Source organism: Erithacus rubecula (assembly GCF_903797595.1).
Source record: "Erithacus rubecula genome assembly, chromosome: 3".
NCBI classification, from domain to species: domain Eukaryota; kingdom Metazoa; phylum Chordata; class Aves; order Passeriformes; family Muscicapidae; genus Erithacus; species Erithacus rubecula.
The window spans coordinates 4,676,550-4,703,743 of NC_136689.1; the positions used below are offsets into that span (position 1 = coordinate 4,676,550).

Genomic DNA, 27,194 nt, shown 5'->3' on the forward strand with positions numbered 1-27,194 from the left:
TATTTTAACTAAAGCCTTTTATTCTATACAACTGTGAAACATCATTTACCCTTCTGGCATTGCAGACTCTTCCATTATCTTTCCTGTTACTGTGTTTTGGGATGGTTAGAAAGAAAAAACAGAAGGAAAATTACAACCTTGGGCTGATTTCAAACAAAAAATTACTGTGAGCAACTCCAATGTATACAATAGGACAGGAAGACAACCAGGAAACAAAACATAACCCAAACAGTGCCTACTGGAACAGACAAAGACCCCTGCTATTAATAAATACAGGTCAGGACAATTTACCAATAAAAGTTACAGTTCTGTTTAACCATTTAATTCACAAATAGCACTAAAAATGTGCAGTTAAAGCACAATTGTGTCAAACTAAGCATACACAGAAATGGGGATAAAAACTGAACCTGATTCTCAAAAGATGGGAAAAGACATGCAGGCTTAATTCTGAACAATGGTTTTGTCTAAGCAATGAATTTGTTTTGCTGGGTTAAAAGTGCAGAAGGGAATGACTATTTTGACTATTTGACTATATTTTGACTATTTTTTTCAAATAAAACATGATGAAAAATACTTTTTGTCTGACCGATACAATCCCAGTAATATAATTTATTGGGACTTTCCTTAGGCCTCAACCTAAACCTTGATCACAAGATACAGGAAGAGCTAGAGCATGTGTCTCCTGAAGAAACTCCAATAATATACTGCCCCTTGAAGGCACTTGTGCTTCTGCTTCAGACAAGAGTAATTTCTAAACCATTTCTCTTCAAGGATTTGTAATTTTCTCTGGCTACAAATGGTTTTCTGGGATATCCCCACATTTTCTCACAAAAAGCTGAAAGGCCCTTACCCTCCCTCCCCCCAATAAGTTAAACCTCTACAAAAGATCACCATGAGCCTATGACAGTCACAGATTTTTAGAAATAGCAGTGAAAACAAGATCTGCATAAATCTCTAACAAAAGGACAATTGCATATAAAACCTCGGAAAAGAAGAATCAGTATTTTTGTCTCATGAATATGAAATCTGCTGAGAAGTTTCTAAAGTTTAACATTAAACATATGAAGTTATAATCAGAATGGTTTGAAGTTTTAACAAAATGTCACACACTTTTTTGGAGCACAGTCACCAAAAATTAGACAGGTGTGTCTTTAGAACACCTAGGACACAGTGCAGGAAGTAGTTATATATATTTAGAAAAAAAAAAAATCTAAGTTGCTGCAAAGCACGTTCACTCTATTATGATGCACAGCATCATTGGACTCACACTGCTCTGATATTTTTCTAGTGTTCTTATCTTGCATGTCAACAGCTCTCTAAAGCAATTAAAACAATTCTCATGTTAACCCTTGGTTTGCAATTAAATGGGCCCATTCATTCAAGTATGCAGTATCTGTTTTCTGGCGTTTTCTTTTCCAAATTTCTTTTGGTGGCAGAAATGCTTAAGTAACCTGTGAGAAATCACTGCTGGAACTTCAGGAATGGAATGTACTAAAAATACCTTGTGTGCAGTTCTTAATTACATTGTGACTAATACGGTCAAACCTGTTTGATACTGAGCATGAGCAGATGAGGGGATAATGTTCTGGGAAAAAACCAAAAGCAAAAAGGAGGAAGCAAAAGTCTGCACTGGGTATTCATCCACTCTCTGTACACCTCACACAACACGAACCACTCAGGGACCTCCCATCTCATTGACTGAGACTAGGACAGACTTTAGTTTAAGTCATATAGATTTTTTTTTTTTTTTTCCTCTATATTACAGGTCTATTAGTCACTTCAATTAAATGTTTACTTCCCGTCCATACTGAGGCATTAGAAGTCTCATCTACCTTAGGGGTTCAGAGGCTGCTCTAGAACTACTCTTGGAAGCAGCACAGCAAGGTCAGGTGGCTGGTGCCCGCTCGGGGCACGTGGCTCACGTGCATTTCTGCCGGTAGTGCAGCGTCAGGTCCCCGCCACTCTTCCAGATGAAATGCTTTACAGTTCGAAGGTCCATGTTGGGGTCCAAAACCTACAGGGGAAAAAGGCAGGTGTTATTACACAAATCTGCTAGGCTGGAAGAAATTTAAAAAAAAACAAAAAAACCCCAAACCAAATCAAATAGGCCAGTTCACCCACAGGATTGTGAAAACTGATACCAAGATGAGCCATGCAATGGTTTGGATTTTTCAATTAGTGACTGAGCCTGATGCATTACTGAAAGATTTTAGCAGAGTAATATGCAACTTCAGATTACAACCACCTCCTCAGTACCTAACCTCCATTAAACTCATTAGGCAATTAGTGGTTTTGGACCAATTTTGAAAACTGCCAAAAAGCTGAATTCAAAGCATTCCACAAATGCTAAAAATACAACTCTATGGAATTGTTTTAAGCCCATTTGTTGACTATGAGCAAGTAACCCTGTAAGAGCCCCATGTCAGACCAAACTGAACAGGTTTATTATGAAAAATCTTTCATCTGCCTGTCTGCAACTGTCAGGAATTTGTGTCAGCACTAAGTTAACATAACATTAAAACATTTGCTTAGTTGTAAAGGTAAAAGATAATCTATAGCATATTTTAATCTCAGAACTCAAAAATTCACAACCTAGAGCTTGGTTTTGATCACAGGGAACTTACCTGGTCCTGGCACAGAAGTTCAATCTTCTCCTCAGCTAGCACAGCAATGTCCTCCTCCTTTTCTTGTTCTCCTGCTTTCTCATTGTTGGAGGAGCTCGTTGTCTGAGACTCATTATCCAAGTTTATGATTTTCTCATACACGTGTTCCATCACTTTTCTCACCTGAAGCATGTCACTGGCTGACAGCCGGTCTCTGCAGGAGTTAGAGAAGTTCGTCAGAAGAAAATTTGAGAAATAAACTGCATTTCTTATCTTCACATCATCTTCCTTAGCTGTAGCAAACTATGCAACTACACAGAGATCATGTTTATATTGTCTAGTAGTAAATTATCAGGATCATCCAGAATGTCATGATTGTAACAATTTATTTGAAGAGTCACACAGCAAAAACCTCAAAAGTGGTTGAGATATTCAAAAGACCAGATAAAAATCTGCATTGCTTTCTAACTAACCCAGCTCCCAGTTACAGCTCACTGGCAAACTGGTTTGCATTCCCTACTGGCAGGTTTTGTCCCTTTTCCTTTCAAAAAGGAATTATTCATCTGTTAGCAGCAGGAAACAAAGCTGTGGTTCTGAACAGACTAACAATCTATAAATTCATCTGTTTTCTGATTAAATGGCACAAAAAACAAAGTCCCATTTCAGTTCTTAGACATTTCTTAGCATAAACTTAAACAACTGCCTGTTGAACCCAAATCCACAGCTCTTTAAATATTCTGAAATAACTTAGTGCTCTAGAGCAATGCTGCTAAATGACCGAGAACATCTACAAAAATCATCAAGCACAAAACAATTCTCTGGGAAATCAGTGAATTGGTTTGGGGATTTTTTTTTTAAATTTTACTGAGCTTGCAGGTTTTTTCTGCTATTTGGATATTCAATGTCAACAGTACTATTTGCATTACTTACTTTTTTAGAGTTTTTGCCCCTGATGATGAATGTGGTTGGAGGTAGAAGGGAATCTTATTGAACTTGGGCATATTTTTCTAGAAGGAAACAAGTTTCAGAAGTGTTAACTTAGGATGAACCATTATCAGCTCCTATTTGCAGCAGCTGCTCTGTGAAGTATATTCAGCTCCTAATTATCAAAACTCATGAGAGATTCCTAATCAACATCCCCACCACAGCCAACTTCCAAATTACTCATACTCCTGAGACACTTCAATTTAGATGATGCACAGATCATCTAGCTTTTGAATATAAATTATCATTTATTTCAAAGGCAATTAGATAGTATCAAAAGACAGCAGAAATATGAAGTGTATTCTCTGTTCCTGAGTTCCTCACTTGAAAAGGATAGCAATTATGTACAGGACTTTGAATTCTTTATCTAAGAATCTGTCAAAAGAAATTGAGCAAAAGTACTTTAACTGGACACATCAAAAAATGATGCATCTTGAAGGGTTCTTGATTACAGACCTTGAGAGCACTTATTTTAAATACAAACACAGCAAAAATGTAAAATGTCATTTTAGATATTGCAAAGTTAATCTTAAAAAAAACTAAAATCCAAACTTATCCAGCCAATACTTACATCCACAGTGATGTCAATTACCCATTGTGGCACTGTTTCATTAAGAAGCATGGATTCAGTTTCACCTCCTGAATCCCGACATAACAACCTGAGACACACAGAAACAACCTTTATTGTAACAACAATTATTGTCATTTGCATTAAAAAGCTTTCAGGAGATGTTCTGCCCTTTTAATGGGCAGGGAGCCTGAACTCTGTTAGGATTGTCAATTTACTGGGGAAGAGATCACTTATTTTCTGTAAAGACCAGAAAGAGCTGTAGGAAGACAGATCCCAGAGCAGAAACAGGGAGTAGGATCTCAGGAGACTATGGCTATGGCACACAAAATGTATTAAAGTACTTTGCTCTGATTGTGTTATGTCTGTGTTGAAGTAAGGAACTGTCAGGAGAAGGGGAAAGGCACCTGGCATAAAGCAATTCTCTCTTCCTTGGGAAAATGAGCTTTGCATGTAAAGCATCTGCTAAACCCTCACTAAAAGGAAAGAATAAAACCAATTTCAGGATATGTGCATATGCAATAATGCAAAAAGCCACATCTGATGTTATAAATTGCAATGGGGTATTTTGTCAGAGTTCTGCAAGCCACCTTTTAGATCCCATAAACATGGCCTGCTCCCTCCATTGGGGTCTTTCCCATGTTCTCTTGAGGAGCAGCTGCCTAAGAGGGAAGATCCACCAGAACATAATGCAGGGAAATTTTAAGCCCTAGGAACAACACAAATATATTGATACTACAGGAAAAGAAGTCAGTTTTCCAAGCTGAAAATGGTTTCCCTGTTTTACTGACAAAAAACTTTCATCATTCTGGGGACTGTTCAGCCTGGGAAACAAAACCAACAAATCAAACACACCCCACTCCTCACATTTAAAATTCACTGCATCAGTAAATATCAAACAATTCACAGTGTTTGCAAGCTCAGCACCTGCTTTGTGGCACTATTAAACTGTCTCTAATGTATCACACATCTCAAGTTGTGCAACAGAGAATGAGAAGAAATAGAAGGGTAATTAGTACACATTGCAATACAGAACCTGTGTTCCTTCCTGCCACAGATTAGAAACTTCTACTGTATCATCAGCTAATTCTGGGAGCAGAAGCCAACTCTCTACTGAGTAGCAGGCCCTGAGTAATTAATGCTTAGAGACCAACAAAACACACAAGAATCTAAAGTAGCACAGTTTCATTCTAAAATACAGTTTAATTTATTAGTTTGCAGAAAGGACACCCAAAATATCCCATTAAGGAGTACACAGAACTCTCACTGCTCTAAAACCCCACAGCTTGCTGATGTTCCAACTCACATGCTCAGTTGGACAATGCCAAATCATCATCAGCTGCTCATTTTGCCTGTCAAGAGCATGTCTTAAATATACAAAACAGATCCAAAGAACATTTTTTATAACACTCCTCCTTGCACTAAGAAAGGGATTGTCCAGCCTCTAAATTTCCATTTGTGAGTTTTTATACCTGAACAAAGTGCGTCCTCCAGCCTCACCAAAAATAACTGGTGTATGTGGTGGCACTTGGAAGTATCCATTTCCTTTCTGGACTCTGTTCTCCTGTTCCCCATTCACTGTTGGAAAAAAACACAGGTAAAAAAGCAGTGAGACTGCACTAGGCCTTAAAAGAGGGCACACATTCCACCTACAGTAGAAACATTTTGGAAATTAGTAAGATCACATGCTTTGTGAAAACCAAGAAAATCCCCATTTCCAAGATGCAGCAAGTATGTAAAAAGAAACATTAGAGAGCAAGAAGATCAATACAGGTTTGTAGAAGGCCTATTTCAAAAGCCTGTGAAAAAAGGAAAATAAAGCCCAGGAGCCAAAACCCAATTATGAGGTTTTTCCATGTCTTTTGTCAAACTGAAAATACCAATATTAAGAATCAACTAAAGAGACTCTGCTGAGACAAGACTCTTCTTCCCTCTAGAGTGACAGTACAGAACTCTGAAGGGTTGTTTGCACTGCTCTTCTACCTGGATTTGCCAGGTGTCAAAACAGGGTACTAGGAAAGCTCAGACTCACAGTGCCTTGAAGTTCCTGTGTTATAAATTCAATTTATTATAGCTAATTACAGCAGTGTGGTCTTCAAAGACTGAAGAACCTGATTCCACATCAAGTGGAAAGAACAAAATTAAAGAAAAATCAGCATTATTTATACACCTCTTGAACAGTGTAGCTTGTAATCAGTAGCTATCTTGAAACACTGTAGAATTTGGATGCCTGACTTGCACTTGAGAAAAATCATCTCCATTACACTGTAACTTCTTGTTACTGCATTTGAAGAGATGTTGAATTCAAGCAACACTAAAAATTTAAATGGCACAGACTCATAAGATGAATCATTCCTTGATTTCTACCCAGAAACACACATAGCCAAAGGAAGGTCAGAAATTGTAACGAGCATAGAAAATCTATATTGGAAGGGGTAAACATGATACTGAAGTTACAGCAAGTGAAAAAGCCTATAGTTTGAAAAACCTTTTCATAACCCTTCTCTGAACAATTGAGAGGAACAACACTGCATGTACTTTGTGTTTAATTAAATCTGTATCTCTACAAAAATGCCAGTGTCCAGCAGGTAAACTTCACCTTCTCAAGTCACTGCTCAGTGCCAGTCCCCTAATTTTTTCCTGTAGAAGGGCAATGAAAATTGATTCTGTTGTGAATACTCCAAACATTCCACTAATCCACAACTCTACACAGGAATAAGCAGTGTAGCATCAATAACCCAACACCACAAAAGCCTGTGAGTGACATTCCTCACACCTTGCCTGGCTCTGAGCTGTAAACTGCCAATACACAACAGTCTGACAACCAGCAATGGGATCCAGGAGAGCCTGCCCAGTGCTCTAACTCTCCATGGAGGCCAGTTTTGAAAGAAGAAAGCAACTAATTCCTGGCATAGTCTTGTCACAAAGCAGCAAGATATGCTGAATGTACAGTTTTCTTAATTGCATCATCTATCTATAGAAAGTAATTTCTTGATCACCAAAGAGGAGGCTCTTCAGTCAACTCTGACCTGGGCTGAAATAATTTCCAACTAGGAGTTAGAGCCTCTTACTTTGCCAAATTCAGCCTCTACCTTATATTTAATATGGCTTTCATCTAAGGCCTGATTTGACTTAGCATTATTACCTTAAACACCACTTAAAGGAGTTTTCCATAGACCTACTCCACTTATTATTACACTGAATGCATTTTTATCAATAAAGCTTTTATTACATTTTGTTTACAATACCTGGAAGAAAACCAGAATTATGTCAAGAGAATACTGGCTAATGTTGGATAACTGAATCATTGCTATTTACTGTCATTATCTAGTGTTTCTTTTCTAAGTCAAGCCCCAGGTTGCCAGTAATTGTTTTTTATCAATATTTTTCATCATGTTTCTGTTGCTTCAGAACCATTTATTCACCTACTTGTTTTACAGATAGACCAAAGATTTTTGCTGATACTTTCAGAAGTATAACACACTTTCTGGTGTAAAGCAAATTTAAAAGTGCTAAAAACCATGAAGTCTATAATGCACAGAGAGATAGGTGTAAGACAACAAATGTACCTGTTTAAGAAATATATATATAAACAAAGAATGAATGGTCAAGTAACAAAAAAGGAAAATATAAAAATACTAACCATGGTTTATTTCATTTTCTTCTTCATCCATTGGATTGATATGTGTTCTAGGCCAATACTCCAGAAGTGCTTGCAGCAGAAGCCCTCCAAGGTTTACTGCCAAAACACAGTGAGGCAGAACTTCAATTACACAAAAAAACCCCCATGGGCAACATAATAACGTCCATTTGATCCACAGCAGAAAATTCCCCAAGAGTTTGAGCAGTTCTTTTCCCAAAGCAAACTATTTATGGGCACAGAAATCTGCTTGTCACAATCTTTCATGAAAAGCTGATTTTAGAATCCCTGCTGTTGGATCACTCACATGTTTTAACATTCTTTACATTAAGTTATAATTACTTTTTCCCTTTTGCATTCTTGAAGGTTTAAAACAAAATTAAATGTAAAGCCTGAACATGACTGTTTCAGAAAAAAAGGAGATACTTTCTTTGAAGAATGTGTTACAGAATTTAGTATTAAGAAAATAAACTCCCAAATCCAACCAGATACTGACATATATGGCACTGGAATACTTCAAAACATATACTGGAATTTATTCTGATTTCTTTGTTAAAATAAAACACTAGCATTAGTTAGAACTCACATTTTGGATCAGAACCATCAGGACTGCTAAATCCAGCATCCTTTGCTGAAACCCAGGCTGCAAAGCAGTCACTTTCATCCAAAGTAATTGTCAACATCTGTTGGCAAAAGATCACAAGGAATATAAAAGTTGTTTGGGATTAAATAATTCTATAAATTTAATTCTGCTCCCACTCAGCTGGGAATACAAACCAAAGAATTTCTGAAAGCATGACAGCATATTTTATTTACAAAACTGTATTAACACAATATCAATAATTTTATTAAATACTGCATTAGTATCAATATAATATTTATAATACAATAATAAATACATTTGTTTACCAAATGTATTAATTCAAAATCGGTATTGGTAGACTATAAGCAAAAAATTAACAAAAAAATCTGTTATTCAGATTAGAAGATTGGATACTTTGCTGTTTTACTCGAAAAGAAATTTAATCCATCAGATAAGCAAAGTTTCTAAAGCTAACAAACTAAAATCTTTTTGAACAAACAATATATGAAAAAAAAGTGAAGTATGACATTAAAACAACAGATTTAGGAGCTGTATCTCACCCCAGTTTTCAAGTCCACTGAGAACCAGTTTGGCACGTAAACCATTTTAAATCTCTTCTTAATTTCTTCTTCAAAATCTACTTTCCCAAGGTCTTCAACTTTACATGCCTGTTCAAAAGAAATGTACAAGTACTGAGTCATATCAACACCTCAAGTCTTTTCCTTGATTTTTATATATACTTGGAATGACTGTGACTTATGATCTCTACCTGAGCACTGCAGTCCAAAAACATAAAAGTTAAAGGTTAAATCCTTTTTAAAAAGCCAAACAACACTTTATATGGCAAATAATTCTTATTCTTCATTTATCTTCAAGGCAGTGGCATCAAGCCAGTAGAGAGGTCTGGAAATATTACTTCAGATTACTGGACAATATTTTTCCTACACTGACTAGACTGCTGTCTTCTAATACTCTATCATTTTTCTCTCCATCAGTACCAATATTTCAGTAGTCCATCAAATACAGGTATTTTCCTGCATATCAAGCAACAAATTCAGCTCAGCTGCTGCAATGGGAACAGAAGTGAGTGAATTTCTGTAGAGATCTTTATTTCTGGATTTTTTCTTACTTTTAAAGTCCTTTAAGTAATTCTGTTAAAATCCAAATTATTATAATCCACTTGCAGAGTCATTCTGAAATACTTGTTTTAGGTAAACACTAAGGACTGCAACCTTGGAATTTATTCCCTCAAAATCCAGGAAAAATTACAGGAAGTAAAGCCTGCAGGGTGCAGCTGCAGGTAAGAAAATCTCCCACTCTTCCTCCAGCATCCTCAATAAAGTATCAGCTTTTGAGTGCAGGGAGCAACACTCTGATCTGGCAAATAATCTCACCTCTACAGTGAATATGCATTTAAACATCTATCAAGTGACACTTCTCACAGACTAAGAAAAAAAACCTGAATGAAAGCAAAAATTAGCAGTATTTGACTGGTCCTGAGATCAAATCTGCATACTTAAATACATACTAAAAGAAAGAAAACTTTTCTAAAGATAATCTAGATAATTTTTAGTACAAATCTATGTCCTCCAACTTCATTTCTTTTTTGCTTCAGTCAATAACTCAGTAAATTGGCTGAGCATGCTTTGTCTCATTAGTGATCTTGGCTGCTGCACTGCATAGTTCAAGAAGAAAATATTTAGAATTTAAACAGGCTTTTGCCACAGAAGAAATTACTGACCATCTCAGTGATGTGTGATTTGAGTCTCTTCTCTCTGCACTCTTTCCCTTCTTCTCTGATCAATCATTTGGTAAAGCAACATGAAGAAATGTCACACCAAAGTCTCCTCAGGCAACACTAGCCAGGAGCCAGGATTCCTTCTGCTCATTTTCCTGCCATTCCTGCCTTACCAGCAAACACAAGCTCTCCTTGAAACAAACCCCCTCAAAGCAGACATTATTTCCTGGGAAAAATTCAAGGGTCTGAATTTCAGGTCAATGCAGAGATCAGCCTTACCCCAGGGAAACCTACAAAAAAGTTCAGAAATGCCCCCTACTTTCTCAAAAGGCAAACTTTGCATTATATCTTGAGTCAGAAAGATGATTGCCTTTCTACCACAAATCTCAAACACTAACAATGTACGTGTGTGTATATATATTTATAAATATAAAAATGGCACAAAATAATCATCCAACAGTAGAAAAATGTGAAATTACATCCTTACCTTCAAGACATCCCAGTATGCCACATTATTATTTGTGTCTTTGGTTAATATGTGCCTCTTGTCATTAAGAATGTGGCATTGAATAATACTAGCACCCCCTGGCAAACAAACAAAAATTAAGGTTACTACTATCATTATTTTTTTCTAATATCATATTAAATTAAATAGCATAACATGACATGCTGTTCTTTGGTTTCACTTTTTTTTTTGTGTAAACCTTGGATGTCCCCAAGGTTTAAACATGATTTTAATTGTAACCAACACTGGACAGACAATAACTACATTGTTCTGGTTGAAACCATTGTATCAAATTTTTAAGAAACTGAGTCAGATCTTAAAGCTCTGTAACTTGTGCTAAAGAAAACAGATTTTACAAGGTCCTCTGCAAAACAGCTGTTTACCTTTTATAACTTGGTCAGGCTGTGTACACAGGGGTGGAATGGGATTGGTACAATCATTATCATAATCTCCTGATGCTCTAAAATTATGGATTCCCTTCAAAGTCTGAAGAAAAAAAAAGAAAATAATGACACATTCATAATCATCTATAAACTCTGCTTTTATCTGTAACAACTGCCAGTTGCCAATTGCTATTTAGATGTTCACTACCCAGCTCCAAGCAATAAAATTTATTTCTAAAAGCATCATAAATAGAGAGCAAAGAAAATAATTCAAAGCTTCATACCTTTGGAACATTTTCAATTTTAGCATTTTATGATTTATTTTAAAGGAAGCTTTTAGATAACAGCATATCCCAGTCAAATTGAAAGCAATAGCAAAACAGTTCTCAAATCAAGACTGAAAATCCCATGACCACTCAATTGTATTCACAGACTGTAAAATCCATCACTTACCCATTTATTCACAGAGGATTTAGTTGTTGCAACCCAAAGTGCTGGAGGAGGATCAGCTGATCTATCCAGTTCCATCTAAATAATGAAACAAACTTTCAGTCATGCTTGACTTAGTTTCCCTTTGATAATTTGTACTGTCTTGTGTAGATCCACTCCTACAACTGAAAGGATCTCAGAAACAGCACTACTTTCAGTTTTAAGCACTATATTATTGAAAGAGCAGAACTTTATACATTTGGCTCTGACGTTACATTTCTCAGATAAATGAATCACTGTAGCCAAGATCAGAGGCCCCTTCTGAACTCTGTACAGCTGAGCAGCACATTCATTTTCCATTCTGAAATGAAATCCTCACATTCTGACTTATCCACAACTAAATTAATGTATCCAGATTTTATCTTAACACATTAAGCTAGAGTTCACTCCCAAGGAAAGCCTTATACACTGCAGATTCCAAGGTCATGTCACTAAAGTTAGAGACAGCAAGAAAATTCAAAGAACAATCTCTTTGAAAGATTCAGACTTGAGCAGGCAAACATCATGTTTAGGTACTCAAAAAAACCCACAAATAACTTTACTCCTGGTTCCCATGAGTATGTAACAGACTCTAAAACAGTCCTATGCACATATGCTGTTGCTAAGAAAAATCCACTTTTACACAAAACCTTGGCAATGGCAGCTCAGTTTCTCAAAACTGTACTAAAGCCTGATAAACCCAACTTCTCATGTGTGAAGCATATTCAGTTGCAATAATATCTGAATTTGCATATTTTTCAGTAGCTGCCAGGCATCCATCTACTTCAGGCAATTAAACTTTAGATGTAATTTAGGAGATAGAGCCAATCTGCTGAAGATGTGGTATAGTCAACACTTGTTAGCCAATGTGAATTCCTTAATCAATTTATATCTCAAGCCACTGATTCATGAGAAGACATGCAATTATCCTTTAATACTGAGAGGGTGACAGAACACTGGCACAGATTGTGAATTCTCCATTCTTGGAGATACTCAAAACCCATCTTGATGTGGTTCCAGGCTCCAGTGCTCTTGGGCAGGGAAGAGGAGTGGACCAGATCTTCAGACATCCCTTCTAACCTCAGACATCCCACAATTCTCTGAATGCAACACCATTACCTTAAGAACTGGTGCCTTTTCTTCACAGATCAGCACCCGGATGTCAGGATTTCGTAAATCTGTACAATAAATCTTCCTGTCTCTTCCTCCTGAATAAATATGAGTGAAGGCTTCATTGACCTGCAGAGCCCAAACACCCTCATCATGGACTCTGTATGTGGCAATGCACCTCTGCTGCCCAAGGGACCACAGGCGGATCGTCCCGTCAGAGCTGCCTGAAAGACACTGAGCAACAACCGGCACTTCAATCCAACAGCTGCTAAAGGATTTCAACATCTTTTCCTTCATAAAAAGATTTGGTAATTTATGTAGTTGTATTTTTTGTAAATTTAAATGGTGCTAAAAAGATAAGTCTAGTCATGATTTCCAGTATTTTATGTTAAAAAATCCATTTCACGCCTAGATGAACATGTAATAAAAACAACTTTCACCCATCAGCCTCCCCCCTTTAACCACTAAATATCTGTAATCCATGATGTTAAATAATTACATTGAAATGGACAAATGATATTTCTGCTCTCTGTAAAATGCCTTTGTCTCAGGTTAAAGCACATACCTGGGTGCCATCTCTGTTCAACAACAAAGCTTTGACATTGTCTGTGTGCCCTTTGAGTTTCATTAGTTTTGCACAAGTCCTTGGATCCCACACCCTTAGAACCTATGGAAACAGACATTGGATAAATGACATTGACACCATTCTTCCCACCAGTGTGTTACCTCTGCAGAAATTAAGCCTTTCCAAATGACTCAACCCTTATTCCAAACATGTGGGCATCCATCTCTGAAAATACCTGTTAGAACAAGATAGACATAACTATATCTTATAATAACCAGATGTGATCTTCTCCTGATTTTAATTTGTTTTCTGGCTTCTTCTGTCTTACAGAAATTAAAGAATAGAAGTGACTGAAAACAGAATAGTGTGATGTGAGCAAAAAATGTGCTTCTGAGAATTCTCTCAGGTGCTTCACTGGCGTATCCTATTTTCATTTTTATATTGTCTTGGAAATAAAATTCTTTCAAGGTTAGAGTAAGTAAAAAAATCCAAATCACAGTGACTTAAGCCTGTTTCACCTTCCTTTACAACAAAGAGCAAGGGCTGTCTCTTGGGAACACTTGAGATTCATTAGCTCACTTCATTTCCCACCTCCTGCAGGGATCTTGCAAATTGTTGGCACCTTCTCTCCTACCTGCAGCAACTGCTTGATATTCATCTGAGTCATTTGACCTCAAAAATCAGAGCTCTTGTGGAAAATGTAATGATCTCTGACAAAGAGGGTTACACAAGCTGATCTGATTGTGTCCCTGATGTATTAAAGCTCTATGGATACACCACATTTTCAGACTGAAGCAGGATTTGTATCCTACACTTGCACTCCCACTTAAGAGAAGTGTCTGCCCTCACTACTGAAAACACAAAAGCTGCTACAGACATGACACTGAAAATGAATAAAAATGTCTCTTTATACTGAAGTGAAATGAACCTCACCACATCTTGCTTACCTTTTCAGTGGACCCTGATACAATAACTGTTCCCATTTGATTCATTGCAAGGCTGTAGATTGAGTCTTTGTTCCCACTCAGGGAAGAAGCTATTTCAAAATAAAATTCACATTTTCAATTTCAATGCTGTTATTTGAAAAACATACTTATTCACTCAAAACCAGTATTTTAATACTCTATGACTCTTGAAAATAATGCCACTCTGCCCCATATATAGAACTGCTTTAAGAAATACTAAAGTCAGCATAGTGCTGGGAAAGCCCCATTCCAATTCTTAATCTACTACTGCATAAAAACAAAGTAACCCCTCAGATTTATGGTCATTACAATCTGGGTGACCTTTGACACCACAGTGCTGTGCCATCAAGCTACTCTTGCTCAACTATGTTATTGGAATATGACACTTCTTTGTGATCTTGTAACACACAGCATTTGGATTTAAATGCAGAGATTTTTTTCCAAGCTAAGTAACAGTAAAAGTCTACGTTTTGTATTAAAGGCTGTTCTCCTAGTTCAGCAGAAATGCAGAGAAGTTACACTGCAGCACTGAAATGTGTTATTTGAGCAGAGATGCTACCTCTGCATTTGTGAAAGCCATATGGCAGCTCCTGAGCATCACACCTACCATTAGTGCTGAGGAATTCTATACCAACCAGCCTAACCCACTTCTGGAGATTAAAGTACCAGTCCCTCAACTCAGAAAAGCACAGACAGCAAATGAAAACCATCTATTTAGAGAGCACAATCAGGCACTTCATCAAGCCTCAAATCCATACCATCAGTATGCCAAGAAAGCTGAGAATAGCAACAAACTGCATGGCCAGTAAAAACATGAAACCTCACACAATGATTTATTTATATGATGGAGCTAAGTTTCCAATACAGCATTTGTAACCTAATATCATAATGTAAGCTCACATTTTGTCACAGTGGAGAAACCTGTGTCAGGAGAGGCTTAAGCTGGAAATCATGAAGAGATTCCTCCCCCAGAGGGTGGTAGGACTGATCAGCCTCTCCAGGGAATGATCATGGTCCCAAGGCTGCCAGAACCCCAAGAGCATTTGGACAACACTCTCAGGCACAGGGTGAGATTTCTGGGGTTGTCCAATGATCCTTGAGGGGCCCTTACAATTCAGGATATTCTATGATGCTCTGAAGAATTATGCAGCTTTACTTCAGAGTCTTCTTAGCCACTGGTTATAGCATTCAAATGCAAACTGTCAAATGACATCTATTATTTGGAGCTAAAATAAAGTGAGAGTTTTCCACTGTTCCCAGAAAACAGCTAAAAGCAAAACACAGAACTGAAAACTCTTCAAGGTTAGCACACTGTTCAACAATCAAAATAATTTAGGAAAGGATAATATACAGAGTTATCAAAAACTGGATAGCAGGAATAGGAGAACCTTAAATGTACAGAAGCAAAATTTATGCCAGAACAAAAGCAAAGCTCAACTCCACTCTCTTCTGGAACAGACTACCTGTTAATTTGTATTACAGCTCTGCTGACTGAGAGACTCTTTAAAAATAGGCTTCCTCTTAATGCTGGTTTGTGTACACTGCTTCCAGGTAAATCAGACAGAAAACTAATGCACAAGAACAATTTTCATTCGTACTTTGAAAAAATCCATACTGCCTGAAAGGACTCAGGAAAGCAGGTTCTGTGAGGACACACACTGTGTTCTTTCCAACAGAAACAGTTACTGGGGAGCACTAAAATGAAAGAAAAAACTCCTCTGCTTTCTCTTCCTTTTTGTGTTCCTACTCCAGAAATGCAAATTTCTCCCTGTCACCTTAGAGGTAATGTCACCACTTCCATTTGATCTTGGGTTCAAAACAAGCACCAGCTCCTCAGTACTCTCCATCTCCCATTTCTGATTCACTTAAATCATTTAGGTTCTTTATCACTGTTACAGTGCACAAGAAGTGTTTTTATGTTTTTCTATTATCCCACAACTGAGTTTTCCTGTGAGCTCACAAATAAATTCTTTCTTTAAAAACTCTTTGTTCAAGTAGAAGACAGCAAAACTTACACTCACCAGCAAAGTTTGGCTATAAAATAATTTTACTTTTAGTAAGGAAAGGAAGAAATAGAATGACTTTATATTTCTTCTCTTTTATAAAGTAAATCTCTTTAGTCATGTGCCATCCCAATAGCATCTACAGTGCGACACAGCTCTCTAAAGCCATGTCTCCTCCAAAGGCTACTCAGACATGTCAGCACAAGGCTATACTTGAATTAAAAAGTTCTTTAGACAACAAATACAAAACAGTTCAGCCTAGCACATGCACCTCTGGTTTTAGAAGACACCAAATCTATAAAATTAAACACACCTTTTGAAATCAGCCCAATACAGTAAATAAACCCAATACCAACAAGACAACATGCCTTCCTCATACCTACACAATTACATATTCCTGAAATCTCTTAGGAATATGTTGATTCAATTCCAAATTTTAATTTCGTAGATTTTCCTTGAGTCATTCCTAACCTATGTTGAGGCCTATTTAGGAAATTAACATGTGGCAGTGTGCAATAGCTCTGTTCTTTCCCAGTGAACACCTGAGATTACTATTGTTTAAATATCCATCAAACTAACTAAAGAATGAAAGATCAATCACTGAGAACACAATTTTTCCAACCTACCTAACACGCACACTGTGGTCACACTAGATTGTCTCAAAAAATCAACTGTGAAATATCCAGTATAAACCAGGATACCATGACTCAGATTTATATTATTCACTTAAATCCAACTGCACCTAAAGACTGGTGTGACACTTCCCAAAAGAGCAACTTAACCATCTCTGCCCTGATCATTCTAAAACAGGCAGTGCTGGAATTGCTGTAAAAAGGAAAGATCTCACAATTTAGATAATGACTTTCTGGGAGAGAGAAGCAGGACAGGTGACATCCTAAAAGATGATGGTGACATTGAGAATTGAACCTGATGAGCTGAATTTACAGTTACCCCTTGTCTTCCAATCTGTAGTGAGTTACATCTATGTATGATATCCTTATATGTAATTAGTGCTCTGTGTGATTTTTAGTCTAGTTTATCTAGAAACTATTCTTCTGACAATTTTGACAATGTATCAAGTCCTGCTCTAGGAGCTGTACTATGCTGAAAAAACAGCATCCATACAAACAAACAAACAAACAAAAACAACCTCAAATTATAATACACAGAAAATGTAGGAACAAATAAGCTCAGAATATTTCTATAAAAGGTTGGTTGAGATGTTAAAAGCTTCTTAAAGCTCTATCAAGTTTCAGAGAACCCAGCATATCATAGCTCAGGAGAAACACTTCAGAGAGACTTGTCCTCTATTCCAAATGCCATGTCCTTTACTCCAAATGCTGTTGGCTGCTCTAGATTTCCAGCTATTACATAACACAATAAATGGACTGAAAGCATCCAAACCCCACCTTCAAATTTATTGCCCATATTTTAATGTACAGATAGAAAAAGGCATCTGTAGTTTTAAACTGACCTCACAGATTATGCTACTCAATAAAATGCATTACATTTGCCTCCCCTCCCCAAATACCTACTTGTGACAGTATTATTTGAGGCAGTCAGTGCTGTGAGAGTATTTACATCCCAGAGGAATATCTGTCTGTCCAGCCCAGCAGATGCTACCAGCTCCTTATCTTTTGCATATGCTAAGGCTTTCACATAGTCCTACAACAAAATAAATGCAACAATATGAGTCAATATTATCCTTTTGAAGTCTACATCTTAATAAATGTAAGAATGGCAGTGATCACACACAGTATTTACAGATAATGTTTTTCACCTTATGCGTCCTTAGTGTTGACATGCAAAATCCCTTATGTGCATTCCACACTTTAACAGTAGTATCTGAAGAAGCAGATATCACTAAATTGGAAAGAATAAAGACTAAATTTTAATGGCTTATATATTACTTTAGAGCATATTTGTACTACTCTAATTTGTTTTGCAAAAGAGATTAAAACAATCATTTATATACACATTTCAATTCACATTAAAACTGCTGCTTACACTATTTACCAAAATTACAATATTCATCACAAATTAATTTTACATGCTAAGAAAAGATAGAAAATAATTAAAGCACCAGATAATCTACTTGTATACAACTTCTGAATAGTACAGTTCTGAAACTTTTAAGTACTTACATGTTTTGCCATTGCAGCAGAGCACAATGTCATTTACCCAATCTGTGTGGTGTTCCATAGATGCTATATAAGGGTCTTGCTGCAAATTAAGAAAAAATAAGCTCATCACCAATGGAGAAGATTGTGACTATCACATCCTGTGGTGGCATCTTCTTCAGCCTGCATTTGGATCCAAAGTTTTCTAATGCAAAGTTGTTTGAAATCACTCTCCCTGAACCTTTTTGTGAGAACTACACAGTTATGTAAAATACCACAGTATGAGCAATATGAAAAGCATTCTGTGATCACAGTAAATGGCAGCTGTTAAAAAACAGCATCAGGTATGGCCCTGTAAGCAGCTTACCAGCAGGATAAGTTGGAAAAAGGTAAGTTTAGAGGCAGGAAGGCTCTGCTGACTGACCTTGTGCTGATTGACACTCCATATCCTTATGATGGAGTCCCGCCCTGCCGTGAAGAGTCTGTTTAATGCTGGGTCCAGCTGAAGTGCATTTACCCCGTTCCGGTTGTACTTCTCCACTTCATCTCTAATCACATAGGAAACCTGAAACACATTTGCACAAATCCAATTATGGTATTAAGATATTGACCTGGCCATAAAAATCTGAACATCTAAATTTCATCCTTGTAAGGTTCTTGAGTGGAAAATATGAAGAGTTTTACAAGCACTGTCTGTCAGTTTGAGTGTTACCAGCACTACCAAAGTCATTTGCCCCAAAAATGGGCAAGAGTCAGAGAAGATTCAGCAGTGATAGAACTGGAGGCCAAAAGATTCTTTTAATCATTACAACTTAAGCTTAGACCCAGAGAATGCTCATTACAATTTCTTGCTGTGTGTGCATATTCTGGGTGACCTTAGACAACATTCTGAGTCTGTGTCTCACTCCCCAAGTGGGTTCCACTTTCAGTTTCTATAGCTGCAATGCCACTATCTCCCAGCCTCCAAAAAGAGAGGAAATGCTCACCATGGCTCACAAAGCACTGAAAGACTGCAGATACAAATTCAGTAGGTGTCACTATTATTTTTAAAATTAGTTTAAAAGAACTACCTACCTGCCAATATAATAGGAAACTCAAACTCTTAGTGCTCCTTCAGATAAATGATTCCATCAGTTTATTTCCTTCCACATTTGACAGCACTGTATGTAAAGGCTATTTCAAAAAACTAAACTAAAAGGAAATTTCAGAAGACTCTGAAAGACCACAGCAGTCTCCATTATCTGTGTTCAGTAAAAACAATCCTAAGACACTACAGTTTCTTTAGAGCTACTGCATTCACACTACTCTGAGGAAAGTCCTCATGCTGAGGGAAAAGGGGGAGAAGATGGCAGTTATGCATCTTCCCAGATTCTATTAAATATAATCAGAACAAGGTAAAATTTCATGCTTGGTACAATCAAACCTGCTCAAAGCAGGAATCCCCAGGATACACATATTTTGATAATGCTTATAAAGGAGTAGTCTTGGACTAGAGATCTGAAAGCAATTTTTCACTCCAGTAACTGTGTTAAAGTAGCATAAAGAAAATGTTTTCCAGATCAGATCTTAGTGACACAAAATAAATCCAACAAATTTAGATGTTCAGTGGTCCTCATCACAGAAGTATTTTACAGCAGCTCAGATTATGTACCATGGGAACTGACAGGTCCATTTGGGAAACACCTCCATCCAATTATCCCATCCTCAGGCAGCACAGCCAGAGCACTGACACTTCCAGAAAACACAAGTCCAGTGCTATTCTCTGTTTCAGAAACAGCTGTAGCAGCTCTACAGACCAACATTGAAGGACCAAAATTAAAACCCTCCTGAATCCTTCTGCCTCAGCTCTCCATAACCACTCCCCAAGTCCTTCACTACACTTATTAATGTGGTGTACATAATACATAATTTGTATGTACAATACATGTACATAATTTCTGTCAGCCCCTTTAGTATCACAGCTCTTCCTCCCAGTTTTAGACTGTGTCCTCATTTCCAAGACTTTCAGCTTCTCTCACCCATTCCAGACTCATCCATAACATTATCATTACCCATGCTCAAGTTTCCACCTACACACAGCTCCAGGGATCTGCTGAAAGAAGACACCAGCAACCACACAGAAGTGTTATGTTAAAACACTTCAAGCACTTGAGGTATTATTTCTTTGTGAGATGCAGGGAGAAAGATGTATGTGCCACTCCTTACCTGGGCTGAATCATATCATGTCTGTGCTGCTAAAAGACTCACACAGATTATGTGTATAAAATATAATGTTCAAGTCAAAGTCAAGGTTTAACTGATATAAACACAAGGCAAAGGGATGCCCATCAAATTCATGCTGCTGTCAAACTCTTTGAATAAAGCCAGTATACACACTCAGTTAAAAATACTAAATATGAGCAGCTAAGACACAAACCTAGAGGTCAGTAGGTCAAATTTAATGTTATTCATTAGAGAGCAAAATATTTTCCTGATACAGTATCAGACTCAAGATCAGCAGGGCCCTATACCTCTTCTTTTCCCAAATGCTAGAAGGATATTCTTTGAGAAGTCTTTAATTTTCAGATTTGTTCCTCCTCTGTCAGTCACCTCCCATATTTGTTATATTTTCAGGTATAATTTAAGAGCTCTGCATTCCACTCATAAGTTAGATTGTCAAACTATGTTAGTCACCTAAGCATGGAAATGCTGATGCTTTTTGCACATTATGATGTTACTCTTTTTAATTTCAAGGAGCTCAAGAAAAACACAGCCATAAATATTTAAAAATGCAAAACAAAAATCCTTAAATGATGGCTTACTTTAGTAAATAAGATACTTTTCATATCTGATTAAAACTTTCACAGGACTTTGGAAATTGAGTCATATTTCTACTAATCTTGACCAAATTCAAGTCAGCTCAACCAAATGTTGTTTTTTCCTCGCACAAAGACAAGATCAGAAGAGACTGATGACAACAATTTCTCATTACCACCAGCACTGAAATATTCAAAGTTAATTTACCCTCTATTGCCTTTAATGACTTCCACATATTAATTTAGTCAAACATGTCTTGGCAAGTATTGTTTTTATTTGAAAAGCACTGGGATAAAGAGAGGGATGACATTGTTTCAGTGTTATTGCTCCCTGGTAGAACTGAGTTGGACCTCAGCGTAAGTTGAACAGGAAATCCAAAATCATCCTTCTTTCTCCCTGTGAGAAACTTGAGAAAAAAACTCTGCTATAACAATTGAATTAAACAAGATTAAAATCTTGTGGGTTTGGCTTTTATTTTTTTTTTTTGTGTGTGTAAACAGAAGAGATCTTTGACATACAAAAATATAGCAAAACAATGAAAAGAGCTCGATACAAAATTCCCCATTAGTGACTGCTATTGTGCATAGAATTTACCACTTATTTTTGTATCTCCTCAGACTTAGAATTTACAAAGTGTTATTTAGTGTCCACAACAGGAATAGTATACTTGTCCTAATAAACTGTCTTAAAAGTTGAAGGAGTAATGGTAAGAAGAAGAAGAATAAAAAATCCCTATTTTATTAGGTAATGATAACTTCACCCATGTCATGGGGAGAAACTATGACAGATATTTTTCAATCATAAAAGTAACTCTAATCCATATTAAACACTGACTCCTTTATTTTTTTTAAAATTACAATGACACAGAAAGAAAATTAAAATGAGAGAAATTTAGTCTGTGGCCAGGAAACTGATGGGACACCACACCAACACTTCAAATGAACACTGCAATTCAAGCAGTTGGCTAAGGACAAGGCAAATCATTTGTCCCAAAACCAGCATGAACTGAAAAGAGCTACAGCAAAAAAATGGACTCTCCAACTCATTTTGGAGACCTAATGATATTCAAATAACTGTTTTTTTTACAGTGAAAATACTTAATAAATTTATTTGCTCATCCAAAATAAAAAAAAAAATTGAATGATCCATTCCTGCCAACCAGACACTGAGGGTGAAATAAACATCTTGTACATTAACAAAAGTAGAACAAGACACAGCATATGTGGCTGAACTCAAAATAACCTCATGAGACATTTGCTGCACACCACATGGAGCCCTTTGGAAAGGGAGGAATAACACCAGAAGCATCCAGGCTTGTACTTAAATGTAATAGTTCCATATTAACACAGAGGGAAAAATTAAGGGCTCTACAAAATGTGTTGAAAAGCTGTTGAAATGCATGGGGAACTGGAAATGCATCAATAAAAGCAACAGCAAGTTGACTAAAAGATATGAAACTTGTGTAAGAGTGGTGGACACAGACAAGGCCACAACACCAAAACATTCACTAATAAGAAGAAAGATTGCTGATAATCCACATGTGGTTTTCCATTATGTTCTTATTGGGGGGCAGGGAAGGTGAGAAAGTGCTTTTTTGATTGGTTGGGTTTTTGAGTGCCACTTAGCATAGAATTAAGAAATATTAGTATATTTAGTTAAGTATATAAAACAAATACAAAGTATATTTTCAAGCCTGTGTATACACAAACATATCTAAACAATATAAAAGCAGTAAAGCTCTGGTTGAGGAGAAACTGCTGTGATAAAATTCACCTCTGCTCCTGAAGCACACAGATCTTATCACTGAAGATAAAGCACTGGATTCTGCCTGGAAAGGGATGTGCAGACCCCCAGGAAGTGAGGGCTCTGAGATGTCAGAGGCATTTGCCCCTCACAGGACAGGCTGGAGCACATCCTGCTGTGACCCTTCCATCAGAGCACAGAGCCAGGCAAACCACAGACACAATAACTCCAATTACAATAACAAGATCACCATGGCTTTACTGCCACCACTGCCTGGGAGGGGCAGGGCTTGTGGGATGTGAAATATTTTACTAACAATCAAAGCTTTGACATCAACACTGCAGCAGCTTTTATAAGCTCTCAAAATGAGTAAGAATCTTCCACAGCAGCAGAGCACAAACATCACAAACATCCACTCACCATAAAGAGTTTATGGGATTCACTACCCTAAATGGATCAGGACTAATCATTTTAATGATTACCTAAGAGCTTCACAGATAAAGCTCCTGCAAACAGATAGGTTTTGTCACACAAAGACAAAAGTATTTCTTGTAGGACTTACAAGTGTTTCCTGCATGGATAAATGTATCAGCTCATATGTGATCATGTTACCCTTGTTACATTACATGTATTATAACAGACTTTATCTTCACAGATGGGTAAAATCTGCTTATAAAACATCCCACTAAACCACGTGGAGGAAATAGTAACCAGCTGAGCTCTGAGGGCTCATTCCTTGTTTCTAAGTGAGCAATTAAAAACAGAAAAGGTATTTCTCAAAATCATGGGAGACTTCCATGAGATCTGAATTGCATCAAGAATGAGATAAGCAGCGGTGAAGTACCAAGAAAAAAAAAACAAAACAACATTGCTTTACTATCTTGGTGGAGCATATGTATCCCTAAAAATATGGCTTTTAATTAGGAAGATTTTAATTTTTATCCAGGCTCCAGAATAAAAATAATAGAAGGCATTAAGAAGCTCATTTACTCTTTTACAGTGTAATACTGGCTGTTTGTTTGCTTAAGCATTATATATGAAATAAATACATCCAATTATAATTTTTTTATTATATATAAAATATAAAAATAACACATCACATCTAGTAAGTGGTAGTATTAGTACACAAATGGGACAAAATAGTTCAAAAAGATCACAATGGTTTGGGTTGGAAAGGACCTTAAAGACAATTCATTCCAACCACTGCCAAAGGCAGGGACACCTTCCACTGGATCAAGTTGCTCAAACCCCCACACAGCCTGGCCTTGAACACTTGCAGGGATGGAGAGAGATTTTCTTACTCTGTACAAGACTTAAAGACAAAAAGTGCCTAAAATTCATGCAATCATATTATAAGGATCCTTACATGGCAAAACTCTCATGTGTTATCATCTGGTTTTGAGTGTGGGGGTAAATTTATTCTGGCCAGGGGGCAAGTTTGGGAGAGCAGTTACAATGCAGCCCCTCCAGGGCAGCAGTCAAGGCACCTGCTGAGAAGTAGCTTCACCTTGACTTGACTGCCAGGATGACATCTGAAAGCTACAGCAGTGTCTGACACCTCTGCATCCTCCCTCCCTTCCCAAATCAGTGTCTGACACCTCTGCATCCTCCCTCCCTTCCCAAATCAGTGTCTGACACACCTCTGCATCCTCCCTCCCTTCCCAAATCAGTGTCTGACACACCTCTGCATCCTCCCTCCCTTCCCAAATCTGTGTCTGACACACCTCTGCATCCTCCCTCCCTTCCCAAATCAGTGTCTGAGACCTCTGCATCCCCCTTCCCTTCCCAAATCAGTGTCTGACACACCTCTGCATCCTCCCTCCCTTCCCAAATCTGTGTCTGACACACCTCTGCATCCCCCTTCCCTTCCCAAATCACTCATCCTCACTCCTGCAGCCTTCAGAAAGGCAGGGCTGAGCTTCACAAACACCTGTCACTCAACACCTCAAATGCCTGACTCCTATTTAAAAGAGTTGTTTTTTTTTCTTATGCATGGAATTTATTTTGAGGCCTAAAACATCCACTCTGATTAAACCATTAGAAACTACAATTATATGCAAAAGCACCCTAAACTGACTATTTTGGATAGCTTTGCTTACCAGTAGAACAGGTGCACCCAAGCTAATAATAGTTCTGATTTCCATAAACTTCAACCAGCTCTCTTGTCATATAAGGAATCAAATTCCTTCATGCTTGAGAGGTGTTTTTTGTAAAAGTCTCTTCTTTCAGCCTCAGGTTTGGAACAAATTTTCCCAACTCTGCCTCTCTCAAAAACTCTATGTAGAAGCACCCTATATGATCAGCCATTGGGAATTAAATCATGAGTGGTTTTATTTTTCCATTAGCAGCTGATGGATAAAACAGACACTTAAAACTCCTTTACTTGAACAAAGTCCTGTCACTAACCAAGCAGGTTAGTGAAAAAGTAAGAATCAAGAAAAAAATCCAGCTTCCAATCAAGCTTTAAAAATGTTGATCATGGAATGATTTGAGTTGGAAGTGACCTTATAGATGCTCTCATTCCACCCCCTGCAATGGGCAGAGACATCTTTCATTACCCAAGGTTGCTCCAAGCAACATCCAACCTGGTCTTGAACATTTCCAGGGCTGGGGAGTTTCCCCTGGGAAACACAACCAATCTAAACTCACAGTGCACTGCTGAGACACAGATCAGTGTTATGCACATTGAGTGTCATTTATACATCAGGTGAAAAAAATACCACACAGTTCAGTGAGAACAGAAAAAAACATCATGAACTAGCACAAAACCACCTGTAAAAACAAGGTTTTGAGCTAAGCAATGCTTGGGGACAAAAGTAGTAGTAAAAAAGGAAACAATGTGCTGTTTGATTTATGGTGCTGTCAGGTAAATGCTGCTTCATAAATAGGAGTACATCAAACAAATACCAAGGTATAATAAAATCCTCCTCCTTAGGGGTGCAACCTGCAAAAACTTGTTTATAGCACAGACATTCTTTATATTTTAAAGCACATCCAGTTTTTTTTTCTGCTAAAGTAAGGGAATTCTTTATATAGAATTGACAAAGTGCTTCCCTTAACCACAGAAAACACTAAATGCTCTAAAGAGTTGCTCATTTCCTCTGTGTGATAAATGATTTATCCAAAAACCAAACCCACCTCTGCTTTGAAAGCTCCTAATGCTATTTCAAGCCTAATCAATATTTCATTTGATCACACTGGATAGGTACAGCTGAAACTGGCACTTGCCACTAAGCAGCTTTGCACATTGATAAACCATTGAATTTTCTCTATAGTGAAAGCTGTAAAAATATCTAAAGGGCTGACAGTATTACAAACAAGAAGAAAAGCATTGAGAACCATAAAATAAAACTATTTTAGTGACTTTCATTGTTAAAGACTCTTGGCTTTCTATACACACTTCAGCAATTCCAGTCTCCACCAAGGCTACAACAATCTACTTGTAGCTACACGTGAGCCCAAGCCTGAGGGTTTAATTCTTCCTCAAGTGTGCTGAGAATATCTACACCCACCTGACTGCCTGTGCCACGGGTTTCTTTCAACAAATGCTGCCTGGAGCTGGCAAGGAATACTTCTGAAATGTGAGAAGAAAAAAAAATCTTGCTCCTTGCTCATGTGTGCAAAGGGACAGGTGTTTTACGGTAACTAAGAAGAACTAGGATGTGAAGCAGATCACAGAGTCATGGGATGGTTTGGGGTGGATGGGACCTTGAAGATCACCCAGTTCCAAGTCCCTGACCTGGGCAGGGACAGATTTCTCTAAACCAGGTTGTGCAGAATTGACTCGTCCAACTCGGCCTTGAAAAATTGCAGGCATGAGGCATCCACAGCTTCACTAAAACTATCTCAGTGTCAAACCACGCTCGCAGTAAAGAATTTCTTCCTAATACCTAAAATAAAGCTGTTCCGGCTCCGGGCAGAGCCGAGAGAGCCGCGGCAGGAACCTGCAGCTCTGCCGCTGCCGAGAATCCCCGTTACACCCACGCAGGTCAGGGGGCACCGCTCCCTCTGTCCCCGCTCAGCTGCCCCCGGGCTCCGCCGCTTTTGATCCGAGCTGCCCCAGCCCCGCCTCCTGCGGGCTGCACAACCGACCCCGCTCGGCAGCCAGCGTGCCTCAGGCGGCCGCTCGCCCCCGCCACGGCGGCCAGAGGAGGCGGGGGACAGACCCCGGGAGCGTGCGGCGCTGCCTCCCCGCACCGCAGCGCTGCTGTGGGAGAGCGCGGCCACCGCGCTGCCATAGAAACCCCCGAGGCCTGACACCCTGCAGCCGCTGGCGTGGCTCGCGAGGCTCCGGGCTCCCCTCGAGCCCTGCCGGCCGCGCCGCGCCCTCACCTGCACTTTCCGCCGCCCCGCCGTGTTCTGCCGGTGATGCGCCGCCATCTTGCATGTTGACACTGTGGCGTCATGTCCGACCGGAAGT

At 38.1% G+C, this 27,194-nt stretch overlaps 1 protein-coding gene across 2 annotated transcripts; it reads right to left on the reverse strand.

Moving 5' to 3' along the window:
- Nucleotides 1-27,194, reverse strand: WDR48 (WD repeat domain 48). Of its 2 annotated transcripts, XM_079301690.1 has the most exons (20): nucleotides 27,107-27,184; nucleotides 26,287-26,348; nucleotides 18,660-18,800; nucleotides 18,260-18,338; nucleotides 17,896-17,978; nucleotides 17,651-17,780; nucleotides 14,095-14,183; nucleotides 13,148-13,249; nucleotides 12,592-12,816; nucleotides 11,458-11,532; nucleotides 11,005-11,107; nucleotides 10,604-10,701; nucleotides 8,939-9,046; nucleotides 8,382-8,478; nucleotides 7,799-7,894; nucleotides 5,628-5,733; nucleotides 4,159-4,246; nucleotides 3,534-3,610; nucleotides 2,625-2,817; nucleotides 1-2,014 (listed from the first exon to the last, which is right to left on the reverse strand). In XM_079301690.1, exons 1-20 carry the CDS (start codon nucleotides 27,159-27,161, stop codon nucleotides 1,919-1,921), a joined length of 2,103 nt encoding a protein of 700 aa, XP_079157816.1. In that variant the 5' UTR covers nucleotides 27,162-27,184; the 3' UTR covers nucleotides 1-1,918. The 2 variants fall into 2 exon arrangements, with proteins under 2 accessions (XP_079157816.1, XP_079157817.1); XM_079301691.1 differs by lacking the exon at nucleotides 26,287-26,348 and having other exon boundaries at nucleotides 27,107-27,194.

Coding starts and splice junctions, on each gene's coding strand:
- WDR48 (XM_079301690.1), bottom strand. CDS start 27,161: ATGCAAGATGGCGGCGCATCACCGGCAGAACACGGCGGGGCGGCGGAA. Junction 26,349..27,106: donor CGGGGCGGCGGAAAGTGCAG/GTGAGGGCGCGG, acceptor CTCACATTTCAG/AAGTATTCCTTGCCAGCTCC. Junction 2,015..2,624: donor AACTTCTGTGCCAGGACCAG/GTAAGTTCCCTG, acceptor TTTCCCCTGTAG/GTTTTGGACCCCAACATGGA.